Source organism: Vigna angularis, chromosome 2 (assembly GCF_016808095.1).
Source record: "Vigna angularis cultivar LongXiaoDou No.4 chromosome 2, ASM1680809v1, whole genome shotgun sequence".
Classification (NCBI taxonomy): domain Eukaryota; kingdom Viridiplantae; phylum Streptophyta; class Magnoliopsida; order Fabales; family Fabaceae; genus Vigna; species Vigna angularis.
Window position 1 is genome coordinate 12,136,237 of NC_068971.1, and position 16,256 is coordinate 12,152,492.

At 36.6% G+C, this 16,256-nt stretch overlaps 1 protein-coding gene across 1 annotated transcript; it reads right to left on the reverse strand.

The window, feature by feature from the left end:
- Window positions 1-13,398: 13,398 nt before the first annotated feature.
- LOC108327277 (uncharacterized) lies at window positions 13,399-15,734 on the reverse strand. Its single transcript, XM_052872511.1, has 7 exons — window positions 15,701-15,734; window positions 15,444-15,649; window positions 15,041-15,359; window positions 14,751-14,938; window positions 14,444-14,667; window positions 14,106-14,363; window positions 13,399-14,031 (listed from the first exon to the last, which is right to left on the reverse strand). Exons 1-7 carry the CDS (start codon window positions 15,732-15,734, stop codon window positions 13,413-13,415), a joined length of 1,848 nt encoding a protein of 615 aa, XP_052728471.1. The 3' UTR covers window positions 13,399-13,412.
- Window positions 15,735-16,256: the final 522 nt, after the last annotated feature.

Genomic DNA, 16,256 nt, shown 5'->3' on the forward strand with positions numbered 1-16,256 from the left:
TAATTTTTATTGTAAATTTAAATAATAATATTTTTATTCGAAAATTTATTTATTTAAGTTATTTATACATTCTTTTAATAAAATATACTATATTGTATAATTGTTTTAAATAACATACTTCCTTAGAAACGCCTTTAGTTCTAATATAACATGAGTTTGATGCATGACTTTTTTTAAACAATATAAACAAGTCACAAAAAGTCATATAGATGGTTTCTTGAAATGAAAGAAATTTTTAAAAACTTTTTGTTTCTTTTCATGTGCAACCAATTCCAGCTTTATTTAAAACACGCATTTGTGAATTGAGGAGTGCATTTAGATCTTCCAGCTAAATTCTGCCAGATTTTTCATACGATACTTAATTTTTGTCAAATGCTTCTTGCAACCCTCACACTCATGAGCTTCCTCTTGAGAAATTGATTACAATTGCATGGAGAATTTTCATAAATCATTTCTAATCATTCATATCAGTTTTCATATCATCATTCTCATCTTGCAATAGTTTTAATCTATTCTCAAGCCATCTATTCTCTTCTTTAAGTCTATTTCAAATAGGATAATGCTTTGCTTTTCCTCGTGTAACTCTTTAAAAGTTAATAAATTCTCTTTAGTTTGAAACTTAGAACTACTTCCACCACTTTTGCTTGAAATTTCTGCATCAGTCATTAAACAAACATTGGCTTCTTCCTCTTCTCCCCTCTCACTTGAGCTACTAGATGTGCTGGAAACATTATCTTCTCATGTAGTATGAGATCTTTTCTTCTTATTCAATCTCTTTGCTTCATTCTTTCGTGTCCTCAAATTTTTGTTTCAATTTTAATAAAGGATAATTAAATTTAAAATGATCTTGCTTACAACATTCATAACATTGTCCTTTGCCAAGATAGACTTGTTCTTGCATTTTAGAAATCTTGAAAATTTCTTCACCACATCTCCTTTCTTCCATGCACACATTAGCCTTTTGGACATTAGCTCCAACTCATACTTTTCCAGTTTTCCAAACAAGGTTTCCAAATTCATTTTCGTAAGATTTCTTGATTTTGATATAGTTGTCACTTATGGTTGTCATGATCTATTAAAGATCTTCAAGATTTTGATATTAGTTATTCTCTATTAAAATATTTTACAAGACCAAGAAGATAATATTGATGGGGAAATGGCCAAAAAATATAACAACTTGGCAAAAAGTAATAATGCAATGAAAATTCAATCCCCCTTCTTGCGAGAATCTATGAGGAGCACCAAACAAATAGAACAAAACTAGAATCCAAAGCACAAAGAGACACCAACAATTTTTAACGTGGAAAACCCCTCAATGCAAGGGTAAAAACCACGAGTCGTCCAGACCAAAGAAAAATCCACTATGATCAATAATATGGTACAAAAGAGTCTCCAATAATAACACCAAATGGTGTGTTCAATAAGCCAATTTAAATAAGCACAAATGCTTACAAATGAGAACAAAGAGGATGAAAATTCTCCAAAACACTACTGCTGGTGCGGGACCGATTTCTCCCAATCTAGACCTCTGATTGACGATCCGAACGGTCAGAATGAAGAACCATATGTCCAGAACCTACTGTCCAAAAATCCGCTCGATCCAACGATGAACGACTTGACAACAACGAAAACACCAATGCAGGTTTAGGGTTATGCGGGAATAGCTTTCTCTCTTCCTTTTTCTCTCACCTTGCTTTTGCCTCTCTTCAAATGACTCTAATGTGCCCTACTAATCTGACCCATCTCTATTTAACCTAGTGAGACATAAAGGTCCACATTATTTGAGCCTATTCTCCACATAGGAAGGGAGCCCAATAACCCAACAAATCTCCCCCTCACGACTATGTGGAGATATCCGCCAAACCGGCGATCTCACAACAAACTTCAAAATTTCCTCTTGACAATGCCTTGTTCATCATATCAGCACCATTATCATCTGTATGAACCTTCGCTAATTCCAACAACTTAGCATCCAAAACATCACGTATCCAATAATACCTCACATCAATATGTTTGGATTTAGAATGAAAAGTTGGATTCTTACCAAGATGAATAACACTTTAACTATCACAATACAACAAGTATTTCCCTTGCACAAAACCAAGCTCCTGCAAGAATTTCTTCACCCATAAAAACTTCTTACATGCTTCAGTAAGTGCAATGAATTATGCCTCAGTAGTAGACAACGCTACACACTTTTGTAACTTTGATTGCCAAGCCATATCTGAATCTGAGTAACCCACCAAAGTAGGCTTATCACCTCCAAAACAAAGCCTCAAATCACTAGTACCACGAAGATACCTCAAAATCCATTTCACAGCATTCCAATGCTCTCTACCTGGATTTGATAGAAATCTACTGACTGTACCAACAGCATGTGCAATATCAGGCCTTTTACATACCATTGCATACATCAAACTACCCACTGCAGAAGCATAAGGAACTTTGCTCATATCCATCTTCTCAGCTACATTTGAAGGACTTAGTTTAACACTCAACTTAAAATGAGTAGCAAGAGGAGTACTTACAACTTTAGCATTTTCCATTTGGAATCTTTGCAACACCTTCTGAATGTAGTGCTCTTGTGATAGCCAAAGTTTCTTCTCTTTTCTATCACAAGTGATACTTATACCAAGAATCTTCTTAGCAGCGCCCATGTCTTTCATGGCAAATGACTCGCCCAGTTACTTCTTCAACCTGTCAATTTTGGATAAATCTTTCCCAACAATAAGCATGTCATCAACATATAACAACAATATAATGAAATCATTCTTAGAAAATTTCCTGACAAAAACACAATGGTCAAAAGTAGTGTTCTTGTAGCCTTGCTCACACATAACAGACTCAAACTTCTTATACCACTGCCTCGGAGTTTGCTTCAAATCATATAGGCTTTTTCGTAGCCTACACACATAGTCTTCCTCACCTTTAACAAGAAAACCATCTAGTTGATTCATGTAAATCTATTCCTCCAAATCACCATGAAGGAAAGTTGTCTTCACATCCATCTGCTCAACCTCGAAATCTAGAGTAGCAGCTAAACTTAACACAGTTCTGATGGATGTCATTCTCACCACAGGTGAGAAAATCTCATTGAAGTCAACACCCTTTCTTTATATGAAGCTTTTCACCACTAATCTGGCTTTATGTCTGGTAGACGTGGAATTGCTCTCTTTCTTCACCTTGAAAATCCACTTGTTCTCTAAGGCTCTCTTACCCTTAGGCAACTTTACCAAGTCATAAGTGTGATTATCATGCAGAGATTTCATCTCATCCTCCATTGCATCCAACCACTTTTGCTTTTCTTCACTTTCAATGGCCTCCTCATAACATTCAGGTTCTCCCTCATCAGTCAACATCACATACTCATTAGTAGAGTACTTCTTAGAAGGTTGTTTTGGCCTGTCAGATCTTCTAGGTTAAGCTTCTGGTAACTCGGGTATATCACCAAGACTCTCATCTATTGACACATCATGTTCCTCTTCATCAACATTATCAATAAGAACATCCAATCCATCTCCATTCTACTGATTATTAGTATCACCATGTTGTTCATCATCATGAACATCAATATCCAAATCATTAATAGACAACCGAATTGGATCAAAATCAGTCACATTACCATCTTCCTTAGGTGTAGACTTCTTCACCTTATCAATATCTTCAATGGTTTGATCTTCCATGAATTACACATCACGACTTCTAACAACTTTCTTTTCAACGGGGTCATACAACTTGTAGCCAAATTCATCCTGACCAAAGCCAATGAAGATGCATTGCCTTGTCTTCACATCCAACTTGGATCTTTCATCATTTGGAAAATGAACAAATGTTTTACAACCTTAGAGTTCAAAGCAACTGCAGGACTTAGATTAATAACATGCACTGCTGTAAACAATGCCTTACCCCAAAAATGCTTAGGCAATTTTGCTTCAGAAAGCATACACCTAACTCTTTCAATCAATGTCCTGTTCATCCTTTCTGCTAAACCATTCAACTAAGGAGTTTTGGGAGGAGTCTTCTTATGTGCAATACCATACTGTCTACAATAAGAGTCAAATGGCCCACAATATTCACCACCATTTTCAGTACGAATGCGCTTCAGCTTCTTGCTTGACTGCATCTCAACCAAAGCATGTAATTCTTTAAACTTGTCCAACGCTTGGTCTTTTCTCTGTAGTGCATAAACCCAAAGCTTCCTGGGACAATCATCAATAAAAGTAACAAAGTAAAGTGCACAACTAAAAGACTTTACGTTCAATGGGCCACAAACATCAAAATGCACCAATTCAAGCAACTCTGACTTCCTGGAAGGAGGATGCTTCTTGAAGGATACTCTGGTTTGTTACCAGCCATGTAGTGAGAACACTTCTCCAACTCTACACTCTTCAATCCTGAGAGAACATCCTTTTTAGCTAAGCAGTTAAGTCCCTTTCACTGATATGTCAAAGCCTTCTATGCCACAAAGATGACTCCATATACACGACATTCACACTATCTTTAGCAACCAAAGCTTTTGTCCAGTAAAGCTTAGAGTTTTTCTCCCCTTTAGCCACAATCAAGTTACCTTTGGTTAGCTTCCACTTTCCAGAACCAAATTGGTTATCAAATCCACCATCATCAAGTACCTGCACAGAAATCAAGTTAAAGCGAACATCTGGAGCATGTTTAACTCCTCTAAGAAACAACTGCATCCCCATGTTGGTTTGCAAGTGAACATCACCAACACCAATAACCTTAGACACTCCATCATTACCCATCTTCAATACTTCAAAATCACCAGGTGTATAAGATGTGAAGAACTCCTTCCTGGATGTAACATGCAGTGTACCACCAATATCAATTATCCACATGCTCTCATCAGATACAAGATTAATAGTGTCATAATCATGAAGACAAACAAGGTCACCACATGTAGTAGTAGTAACACGATCATAATCATTGGTATCTTTTTCTCTTTGCTTACGCTTTTTGTCTTTGCTCTCTTTCTTCAACAAAAAACAGTTCTTCTTTATATGCCCTGTTTTGTGACAATAGTGACACTTCATATTCTTGTATCGAGACCTGGACTTGCTCTTGCTTTTATCTCTATCACTATTTGGTTTTTTCTTCTGGCTTCACCCCCTATTCTCTGTAATAAGCACTTCTGAATGAGATGAAGTACCCTGGATCTTCCTTCTCATCTCCTTATTAAGAGCACCACTCTTTGCCATTTGCAAAGAAATATCACCATTAGGGGTAGCACTTATCATGGAAACCCGAAATGTTTTCCACGAATCCGGTAAAGAGTTTAATAGGAATAAGCCCAATAGATCATCATCAAATTTTATACCCACTCCTGCTAATTGATCATAGCGTCCTTGAAATTCACTCAAGTGATTTGAAACAGGAGTTCCTTCCTTGTACTTCAACTCCATAAAATTTTTCAACAAGTACAATTTATTAGTCCTTAACTTAGAAGCATACAAGGACTCAAGCTTCTCTTGAGTCCTTGTATATGATGACTAATATACTGACAACACTTTTTCTCCCCTTTGTGTATGATTAAAAAAGTGAAACCAAATGAAAAATAAAGAAGAATAACAAGAAGCACAATAATATTAGCAAAAGAAACAATTACATGAAGATGTCCATACAAAATAGAATTTCAAAATAGTTTAAAACATTAAAAATTAACAAAACATGAAGTGTTCAAATTCTAATACTTAAAGGAAGCAACATCTACCGTAACATTTTTCACAAATATGAGTCATTCATTCTCTCCGTAAGAGTAAACAAAGCGAGTAAACAATATGTAAAGACAATAATACAACATAGTTTTTAAGAAATTGTAATTAATTAATGCAGGAATAATAAAAAAAATGCTAACTAATAATATTGAAACACAAAATAATAAATAATTAAATTAAATTAGGTGGATTGGTGAGCCGGGTTGGCTCACCACGGGTTCAACCCAGTGAGCCGAGTTTTAAGTGAGCCGGGTTGAAAAGTAGCCCGCATAAAAAAATTGTACTTTTTTCAAATCCAACCCGACTCAAACCCGTGGTGAATCGGGTTGGCTCGCAAGTTACAACCCATTTTTATTTTGACAGCACCAGTTATAATTGTGATTCTAATCTTGAAGTCAACTACTATATCCTTAAACAAATTATAAATTTTAACTACAAGAAAAAATATTTTTTGTAATATTGATTTAGACAAGGCAATTATCCATATTTAACATAAAATTTATAACACAAAAAATATTATAAGTGAACAAATATCAATAATGTTGATAAAAAAAATTTGAATAACATAATTCATTCATAAATAAAACATACTAAAGAATTTTTTTTTTATCCAAAATGTTCTCTTTACCATATTTTTTAATTGAATACTAATATTTATTCATATCCAAATTTATTTATACATCTAGTTATAAAAACAGGAAGAAGAAAAAATAGAAAAGATACATGTAGATAGAGTGGATTGGTTAGCAAAGTAATGAAACTAAACCCTAGTTGCCAAAACATGTGAGAGAAGATGAAGTCATGACGAGTAAAGAAGCGCATAGAGACATGATAACGATTTAAAATACCGTTATCTGTGATGTAATTTTGATACTAAAAGCAACCTTTTTCACTTAGAAACTTGCTTGGACTCATGCTTTTTCATTAAGTTGTGTGAATAAGAGAGTTGAGGTTGAATTTAATGATTTTATGACTAATTCCCTTTGTTTTGATAGAAAATGAGTTAGTACAGGAAACAGAGATGAAGTGCAAAGGATATAGATCTCAGAAAGGCCTAGAAAAGCACCAGAAGAGGGAACCACACAAAGCTTGGGCGAGCTGCAGGAGGCTTGGGCATGGAAAAATCGACATTCGCCGCCCGGGCGCCCTCCTAGGCCGCTCGGGCGACGAACCCCGAAGCTTGGGCGAAATTGAAGGCTCAAGCCCTATGGAAGTCGACATCCACCGCCCTGGCGCCCTACATGGGGCGCCCGAGCATCGCACGTTGCTAATCCGGCCCAGTTTTTGTTCTGTTTCAACTCTTTTGGACCGGGCCCTGTTTCTATTCTTTTCCAACTTTATTTAAAGGACCTAGGCGCTCTAGGTTTTGTATCTCTGGCTGGAGCAACACAACAGCACACTCTTCTACTCTCTAAAGGCGGATCTGGAGGCGGGAGCTTCCTCTTCTACTCTTAGGGTTTTACTATCTCATGCTTTTCCATTGTTCATATAGTTTCTCCATGTCTATGGGGAACTAAACTCTATTTGTTGTTGGGGAATGATGTAACATTGTGAACTCTCATGTATTTGAATTGATTCTTAATTTATATGCTTTATTCATTATTTGTTAGGGAATTCATCTATTTCTAATGCTTGCTCTATTTAACTCATTTAGTGCATGATTTATGAATTGCATGAGTGCCGGGAGGTTCCTTACAATTCAAGTTCTTGTTGAATTCTCCCAAGGGTAATATTTCTCAGGGATGAGGGTATGAGTACTTGGTCGTCTTAAGCTCTTGATCTTCAGACTTAATTCTCTAGGAATGCTAGGAATTGCACGAACTAGGAATTAAGGCAGGCTTATTGCGCCAAGGGATTGGGTTCTAAGTACTTTAGTGAGTGATGTTAACATTAATGAATAAAGAGGAATTCTTATATACATGAGAGGGAACTTGGTGAAATCTAACCCCAACAACATATTCATCTCATATTAAACAACATTCGTTCATCTTTGTGTTACTACTATTGATCAATTTGCATTCATATTTAATTTTCTGTCTTAGCATTTCAAACCAATGATCTCGTTTATTTTAAGTCTTAATTAATTGAGTTATCACACAATTGTTTAGTGTCGAGAGTCTTTTGGGATACGATACTTGGTCTTACCATTTTATATTACTTGTGCGATTTGGTACACTTGCCAATCTATCAACAAGACACAACTAAGAGAGTATGAAGATAAATGTATGTATGAGATATTTGAAACCACACATCAAAATTAGATGGAGCCACGCGTCAATTAACTTATGTAATCATGCATTTGCATTATGGAGTCATTATTTGATTTGCAATTTATTTAAAGAGATATACTTTTATATCGATAAATTTTGTATACATTTATTTAACATGTTTTTTTAAAAAAAAATACAAAAATTTACTTATGACCATTTTACTATTATAATATATGTCAAATAAATATAAAAATATTTTACCATATCATGACTGTAAGGATCGAGAAATTCAGAGAAAGTGGAGGAAGCCAAGTGTATGCAGCTGATTGAACCGAACGGTTTTTGTGGTAGTATATAAGCAAAAAGTTCAAAATCTCGTTCATTCTCTGCATGCACTTCTTCTTTCCAAATTTCTGAATTCTCTTTTCTCTTCCTTCTCTCTACAAATTCTCTCTAGAAATTCTCACTTTTTCTTCAACTGATCATCCATCATGCTGTGCCTGAGCTTTCCTAGTGTCAAGAGTTTCTCTTTTCATCGATGAAGTTGTTGTTTTGGAGTTGGTAAGTTCAATTCCTTCGTCCTTTGAGGTTCCTAAATTTTCTAGTACATGCAAGTATTGTTCATCTTGCATGTGTTAATCAACTACTCCTCTGAATCTGTTTTCTGCCTTTGATCCTCTGGTTGGTTCCTTTTCACCGATCAGAAATTTGTAGGCTGCCTTAGAAGTTACTTGCGGGTTAGGCAAGACTATGGAAGTGTAGAATTTGTCCGGTTCATTCGAGGTAAGGGAAGCTAGTTAATTTAATTGTGATTTCCTATGTATGAAATTACTGTTTGGATGGTTGCATGTGTGTAACTTGAATGTTTGATTGAATTGTGTTGAATTTGTGAATGTTGGAACCTGTGAACTGGTTGGAGTTTCTCTGCATAAGTGTTCGGTTTATTCTAATCTTAAGACAGTGAGTATGTGAATATGATAGTTTGGGGTTGGGAGTGAAATCTGGTATGGGACTCTTTGGGATGATGTTAGACCGATTTTAGGTGTCTTTGTATAGGCTTAAAATGGTATATGAATCATGTTTGGAGGATTAGAAGTTGGGAAGTGGTAGGAATTGGTGAAGATAGTGGTTGATCATAATACTGCAGCTATTCTGCAGAATTATGTAGATCGCCGAGTGTCATTCAGTGAACATTCGGCTTTCTTCTTGTGTTCGGTCTTAACTGAGTTCTACTTCTGTAGAGCTTTTCAGTTAATGAACGATCGGTCTTGTGCTAGTATTCTGTTTTAGTCATAGCAATCGTTCTTAGTAAGGTGTGAGATTTCTTAGTAGCGATCGATCTTAGTGGGTTGTGGGATCTCTTAGTAGCAATCGGTCTTAGTGGGTTGTGTGGTCTCTTAGTAGCGATCGTTATTAGCGGGTTGTGTGGTCTCTTAGTAGCGATCGGTCTTAGTGGGTGTGTGGTCTCTTAGTAGCACTCGTTCTTGTACTAGTGCTCGACCTCGTACTTGTATTCGGTCTTAACTGTGTTCGGCCTCTCATGGGCCTTACCTGTTATTGATCGTTCAGTGATATTTTAGCAATCAGTATCAACTCTAAGTGTTCGGCTTAAACTATAGGTGTTTGGCCTAAGCCATAGGCGTTCGGTCTAAACTTAATACTTGGTATGGTGGTAGTATTCGGTCATGTTGTGGTACTCGTAATCCTCTAGTTATGGGTTAGTAATAGTGCTCGGCCTTCTCTTCGGCTATATCTATTATTGATCGGTCGGTCCTGTTCTTTAGGTAGTGAGAGAGCGATCGGTCTCCAACATTCATAGGGTGTTCGGTCTTGTTCATATATATTTGGTTATTTCTGTTCGGCTTATATTTATTCCAATGTGTTAGGATAATTAATTGTTCCAATTGCTTTGATGGCTGATGTATGGATTATCATAAGGGTGTCAAATTGAAAGTATGGTACGATGTTCCAACTGGTATGAAAGAGAATTCCAAGGAGGAATGTCTCAGTTATTGGTTATCAAGGTGGTTCTAAAGTATGAATATGGATATCGTGCTAAGTTGTCGTTCATCCTGAAATTCTACGATTACTATTCTCACAAAGAGAGGTAATTCATTTGTGAGAATATCAGGAGGTCCTTTAACCTCAGGGTATCGAGGTAAACATCACTTGATTAACCTTGGGTGGTAGCTTGATTGGTGTCAGCTGTTTCACCATCGCAAGTGCAAGGACGACTGTAGCTACATATTCATACAATCCGGATGGTCAAGTCAGGTGTTCGGTCTATGCATGAATGTAGTGTTCGGACATAACTATTTAAGTGTTCAGTTTGTATATGTTTGCTTGTATTCGATTTTGGTATGCAGTAGTGTTCGGTTCTGCATTGTTTGAACTTGTGCAAATTGTATGTATGTGTATGCAATTAAATTACATTAGCTTACCCTTATTTCTTGTTGTGTTCATGTTCCTGTTGGGTTCTTCTCTTGCAATGATCACCTTTGGGTGTGAGCAGAGATAGAGGAGTGCTCGGTGGAGCAAGGTTTGGAAGAAGAAGAGAGACCAGCCGTTTAGTATCTTACTGTTAATCTTGTTAATAGTGGTGTATAAACCGGTCGGTTAGGTACATAGTTTTATAGTAGTATAAGAATTTTGTAAAGTTTAAATTTTATAGTTATTTTGTAATAACTGTAAGATTAACTTTATTTTCCTGTAACTGTTTTAATATATTATTATATGTTTGCTCTTGCATATAGTTTTATATTATATTTTTGGGATGTTACCTCATTTGTTTATCATCCAATTGTTAATTTACATAACTAATAAAGAAATTTGGCGAACAAATAAAATGAAAAGATAAATCAGTGCGAAAAAAAGTATTATTTATTTTCCCAAAAACATAATAAAAATATAAAAGAAAAGGAAATGAAAAATATTTTCTTTCCCTCAGCATAGAGCAACAAACTTAAGGCTACGCATGCAAGCATGTGGGAATTAAAGAAAATTGGTGGTGCAACTAACAAAAGAGGTAGTATCAATTGGGTAAGGTGAAATCCCTTTAAGCAATTAATTATAAATTACCCGTTAAAAAGATCTTAGAATTCTAATGCAAAAAGTACGTGATTGTAAAATCTGGTATATTTGATAGATGCAATTAAAATTAGTTGTATATTCAAAATATTTAAAAGCTAAAACAATTAAAATATGTAATTAGTGTGATTAATCTAAATAATTATAAGGGTGTTGCTCCCTTCACCACCACCCTATACTTCCTCCACCTCTCCACATTATTTTAAATACAATTATATCCTTAAGTTAAAATTTGTTTTACTTTTACCCTATTTTAAATAATTTGAAACCCTAATTTTACTTTTCCAGCACCCACCCACAGAACTCTTTTCCCCTTTCGCCACTTTTGTTTCACCTCCCCACCTCCCACACTTCCATTTCTTTTTCTTCCCAGTTTTTTTTTTGGTTTGAAAGCTTCCATTGCCGCCGTGGTGTGAAGGAGTGTCGCCGCCGTGGTGTGGAGGAACATCGAGGAACGTCCAGAGCATCAACCAGCGTGGGGAAGTACACATCAACGGAGCTCTAACCTAATAAAACAAACTCTAAAATAAAAAACGTAACCTAGGTGACATTTTCAACGGATGTCAACATCCGTTTAAGGTAAAACAGATGTCGACATCCGTTTTTCCTTAAATGGATGTTGACATCTGTTGAAGGATGTTGACATCCGCTTAAAGGATGTCACCTCCGTTTAAAGGTTACGTTTTTTATTTCAAGGTTTATTCGAATACGAGGAAACACTCCACGCACTACACCACTCCACGCACTGCACCACGAGAGGGAGACTGCTTGATAATTCTTTCCACCACCACCAACCTTTGCAACTTGTAGTATCTCACAACGACGAAAGAAAGAGAGGAAGAAATATAATGTTAAAATGAAAGAAAAGTATTTTACTGAAACTAGAATAGGTTATTAATGAAATAGGTTGTGAATGGGTAAAATTAAAAAATAATAACCTTAAAAATAAAATTTTACTGAAGAACAAAATAGTAAAAGAAAGGTGGAGGGAAAAAGGTGTGGTGGTGGAGGGATCAAAACCCTGATTATAAATAGGTTTAATACCTATTTTGGTCCCTCTTTTCGTAGGGTCTGTTCAAAGTGGTCCTCCTTTTTTTCAAAAGTTCACTAACATCCTACTTTTCGCAAAAACGATGCACGTTAGTCCTTTTTGGTTACGGCGTTAAAAAGACTAACGGCACAGCTGCCCAGCTGGCACAAAACTACTGAGTTGTACAGTTTTGGTTGAGGTGGCATTGTGAATTGCTGATTCATCCTGAAAGCAAAGGGATTCATGGTTGGTTGTTCCCAAATTAAAAAGCAAAGTTAGGGTTGTTGGTGATTGGTGCTACATTTGTTCTCAAATCTAAAAGCAAAGGTTAAGTTGTTGGAGATTTGTGCTACTGTTCTGAAATTTAAAAGCAAAGGGTTAGGGTTAGGGATGACTTCATGACAAAGTTGTTCTTCCTGTTCGAAGGCAACGTCCAAAGGATTTTCGCAATCCTCACACGGTACTGTTTCGAGGGGAGTTAGGATAACCCCTATTTGTCACTGTGGTGATATTGCTGTAATGAAAGTTGCCAGAACTTCAAGGAATGCTGGGAGGAAATTTTGGGGATGTCGTCATTACAAGGTGTTTTGAATACCGTAGTGACTTTTATGTGTATTGGATTTTATGTGTTTTAACATTTTTGTGTTCTTGATGAATAATAGGGTGGATTTTCAACTGGGATGTCATGTAATTTTTTCAAGTGGTGTTCTGAGGACAACGCTGATGATAGAGATGGTACAATTGTGAGACAAAGCAACAGGATATGTGATCTGGAAAATAATGTGAAAGAGTTGCAGAGAAGGATAAAGTTCTTACTTGGAGTTGTGTTTGTTGTTATTGTGTTGAACATGATGATATTGTGGCTGTGTTTAGCTTGATCTTAGTTGTGCAATGTGCAATGTATGTTTTGTTCATGTAATGGCTTAGGTGTTTAGCATCATGTTTTGTTGATGTAATATCAGTTGTTGTAATATGAGTGAACAATCTGAGTTCATGCAATAAAGTTCGTTTTAGTCCCCCCTTCGTTTTAAAAATGTTAAATGTGGTCCCTCTTTCGTTTAAAAATTGTTCAAGGTGGTCCCTTACGTATATGACTGTAATACATATTAAGGATACCTGGCACTACAAAATTAAAGTGCTTAATAACACTACAACTATAATAACAATTTTAATTAAAGTGCTTAATAGCAGTACAAAATTCAAGTGCTTAATAAGAATACAACATACATAATTAAAGTGCTTAATAAGAATTCAACATACACAATTAAAGTACTTAATAAGAATTCAACATACACAATTAAAGTACTTAATAAGAGTACAAAATACATCCAAATACATCCAAATTTTCATTTAAATCTATGGATCTTTTCTTCTAATATTTAACTTTTTCCTTCGTATTGGCTGACTTAAATCTTGGATGGAATCTTGACTTGGTTGTGGTGGGTGAGGAGATTGGGGACTTGATGGTTGTGAAGGTGCAAGGGGTTGTGAACTTTGTGCCTGTGCTGGTTCTGTTGGTTGGATGATGGCTGGACGTAAAGGGCACACTTTTTTGTTGTGCCCCAGTTCACGGCAGATGCTACATTTCTTTCGCTGCCCACCAACACTCATTTGGGTCCCATCTTTCGTTAGTTCCCATGGCTCCATTCTTCTTTTTTTCTTTGGTCTCCCAGGCATGTTCCTCTTAAGTGGTGGCAGTACATCAGGAGAACTAGTTTTTTCCCATAAGAGGTGGTCATTCACAAGATAGATGATGGACGCATATGCCTCTTCGTATGTGGATTTCCTGAACCAAATTGGTATAAAAGTTTCTGGATCTACATTTGAATAGTTCATTGATGCAACTGCATGACAACATGGGATGCCACTGATCATCCACTTCCTGCAGCTACATTCTTCATTGTCCAGGTCCATTGTGAACTTGTTCCCAATGACTGAAACATGCCTAACCTCAAAAATCCTTCTTGCAGACCAGCTGAATAAATGAACATAAATAAGGCACATCAACAACTGGATATGAACATAAATAAGGCACAAGAACAATATTACCTTGGGATCCAATATCTTGACAAATTACATTCCTTCATAAGTCTCTTTTTGATCTTTGGACAAACATTGAAATCCATAGATGCCACCTTCGTTCTGTTTGTGGCCCATCTTTTCATCAAATACAGTCTAATATCTTCCAGCATGGTTATAATGGGTTTTCCTCTAGACTGAACAAGGACATTGTTGAATCCTTCACTGATGTTGTTATCCAGAGTATCACACATTGCTTGAGTTCTGAACCTACTTCTTGACCAATACCTATTGCACGAGAACGAAGAAAATTTGTTACCAAACATGAGTAATGCAGAATCTTTATGCATGTAATGGAAATAATGTACCTTGGGGGAATGACTATGAGGTATTTATATGCTTCTTCATTCACTGCTCTGATATTCAACATCTTTCTCTCCCAAGCTTGGGGGTATGTGCTTGTGGCAACCCTCCACATCAAATTCTTCAATATTTGACCCGAAAATCTTTTCCTAAAGTTAGCATAAAGGTACCTGATGCAGAATCTTTGTTCTGCCCTAGGCAAAAGCTCTTGGATAGCTGGCACCAACCCCTGCCAACCAACATCAACTTTTTAATCAAACACACATGATTAATAAAGTATGAATAATAAAATAATTTAAGTATTGCATGTACCTTTTGCTGGTCAGACATCCACGTGTACGCCCAACAAACTTCATTGCCCCCAAGGTCTTCAACCAATAATTGCAAAAACCAGGACCAACTATCTTTATTTTCGACTTCAACTACTGCATATGCAAGGGGTAGCATTTGCTCATTTGGATCCCTCCCAACAGTAGTAAGCAGCTCTCCCTTATAAAGACCTTTCAAAAAACACCCATCTAAACAAATGATGGGCCTACAACTAATAAAACTGTCCTTACATGCTTTAAGACAAACATAACATCTCTCGAATATGGACTGACCATTATCACTGTTCACTTTAACCTTAACCGTTGACCCTGGGTTACATCTCAATACCTCATGTGCGTAGTCATAAATCCTTCGAAATTGTTCTTTAAAATCCCCTTCACGTTCACTTGATGCCATTAACTTCGCCCTTCTTGCTTTAGAAATTGATACATTGGTGTTCCATTTCCTTAATGCTTTGGTACGTATGTCTTGGACCCTTATACTAGGATTCTCATGTAAAGACTTATCTATTTCATGACTCAACCACTTACTATTCATCATTTTAATGTTCAGTTGCCTGCTGCAAGAATGAACATCAACAATCTTCCTTAACTGTCAAATCTTGCGTGTTGGCAAATACCCACAGTAAGCTACCCATGGACACTTTTTTTGCCCACCCATGCATCTCACCCTTACCCTACGGTTATCATTTTTTACAAACTTAAGAGCCCTCCCATCATGAATAACATAGCTTCTAATGGCTTCCTTAAACTCATCCTTATCGGTAAATATAGTACCAAGTTCCCATTTGTAATCTGACATTGACTTCTTTTTCCCAAATGTAGGAAAGGGACCTCTACTTGCTCTGTCCTCAGTTTCATCCTCCTCACTTCCATTATTATCTGGAGTTAACAGCACATCTGACTCTCATTCATCATCTAACAACCCCCTACCATGTCCTTGTGCTTCGTTATCACTGTCTTCCATGTTGTATTTTGAATCACTATTGTCCAAAGCAATAGTATGTGCTTCATCCTCAGGATCCACTTCAACTTCTTCCTCATTGTCCACTTCCACTTCTTCCTCACTATCCACTTCCACTTCTTCCTCAGTGTGCAGTTCTACTTCTTCCTCATTGTGCAGTTTTACTTCTTCCTCGCTATGCACTTCTACTTCTTCCTCACTATGAACTTCTACTTCTTCCTCACTGTGCACTTCTACTTCTTCCTCACTATGAACTTCTACTTCTTCCTCCACTCCACCCAGTTCCTCTGTGTCAACCTACACTCCATCATCTCTCTCCAAGTCACCACCACAGTGAAGAGGACCTTCCTCAACCTCCTGTTGCACTTCAACAGGACCTTCTACACCAACCTCAACACCACTACCCTCACCACTCTCTGTAGGCCCTTGGCAAAGGTAAAGAATTCCATCCTCATTTTCTACAACCACTGCTTCGCTCACTTTATGTACAACATACAAGTTGACTTTCCCAAACAATTTTTCCAC

What these genes read in the sequence shown, in the direction of transcription:
- LOC108327277 (XM_052872511.1), bottom strand. Translation starts at nt 15,734, where the DNA reads ATGGAAGACAGTGATAACGAAGCACAAGGACATG. An exon ending in TAACGAAGCACAAGGACATG is followed by an intron (nt 15,650 to 15,700) that starts GTAGGGGGTTGT and finishes TGTTAACTCCAG; the next exon opens with ATAATAATGGAAGTGAGGAG. An exon ending in CTCATAGTCATTCCCCCAAG is followed by an intron (nt 14,364 to 14,443) that starts GTACATTATTTC and finishes CTCGTGCAATAG; the next exon opens with GTATTGGTCAAGAAGTAGGT.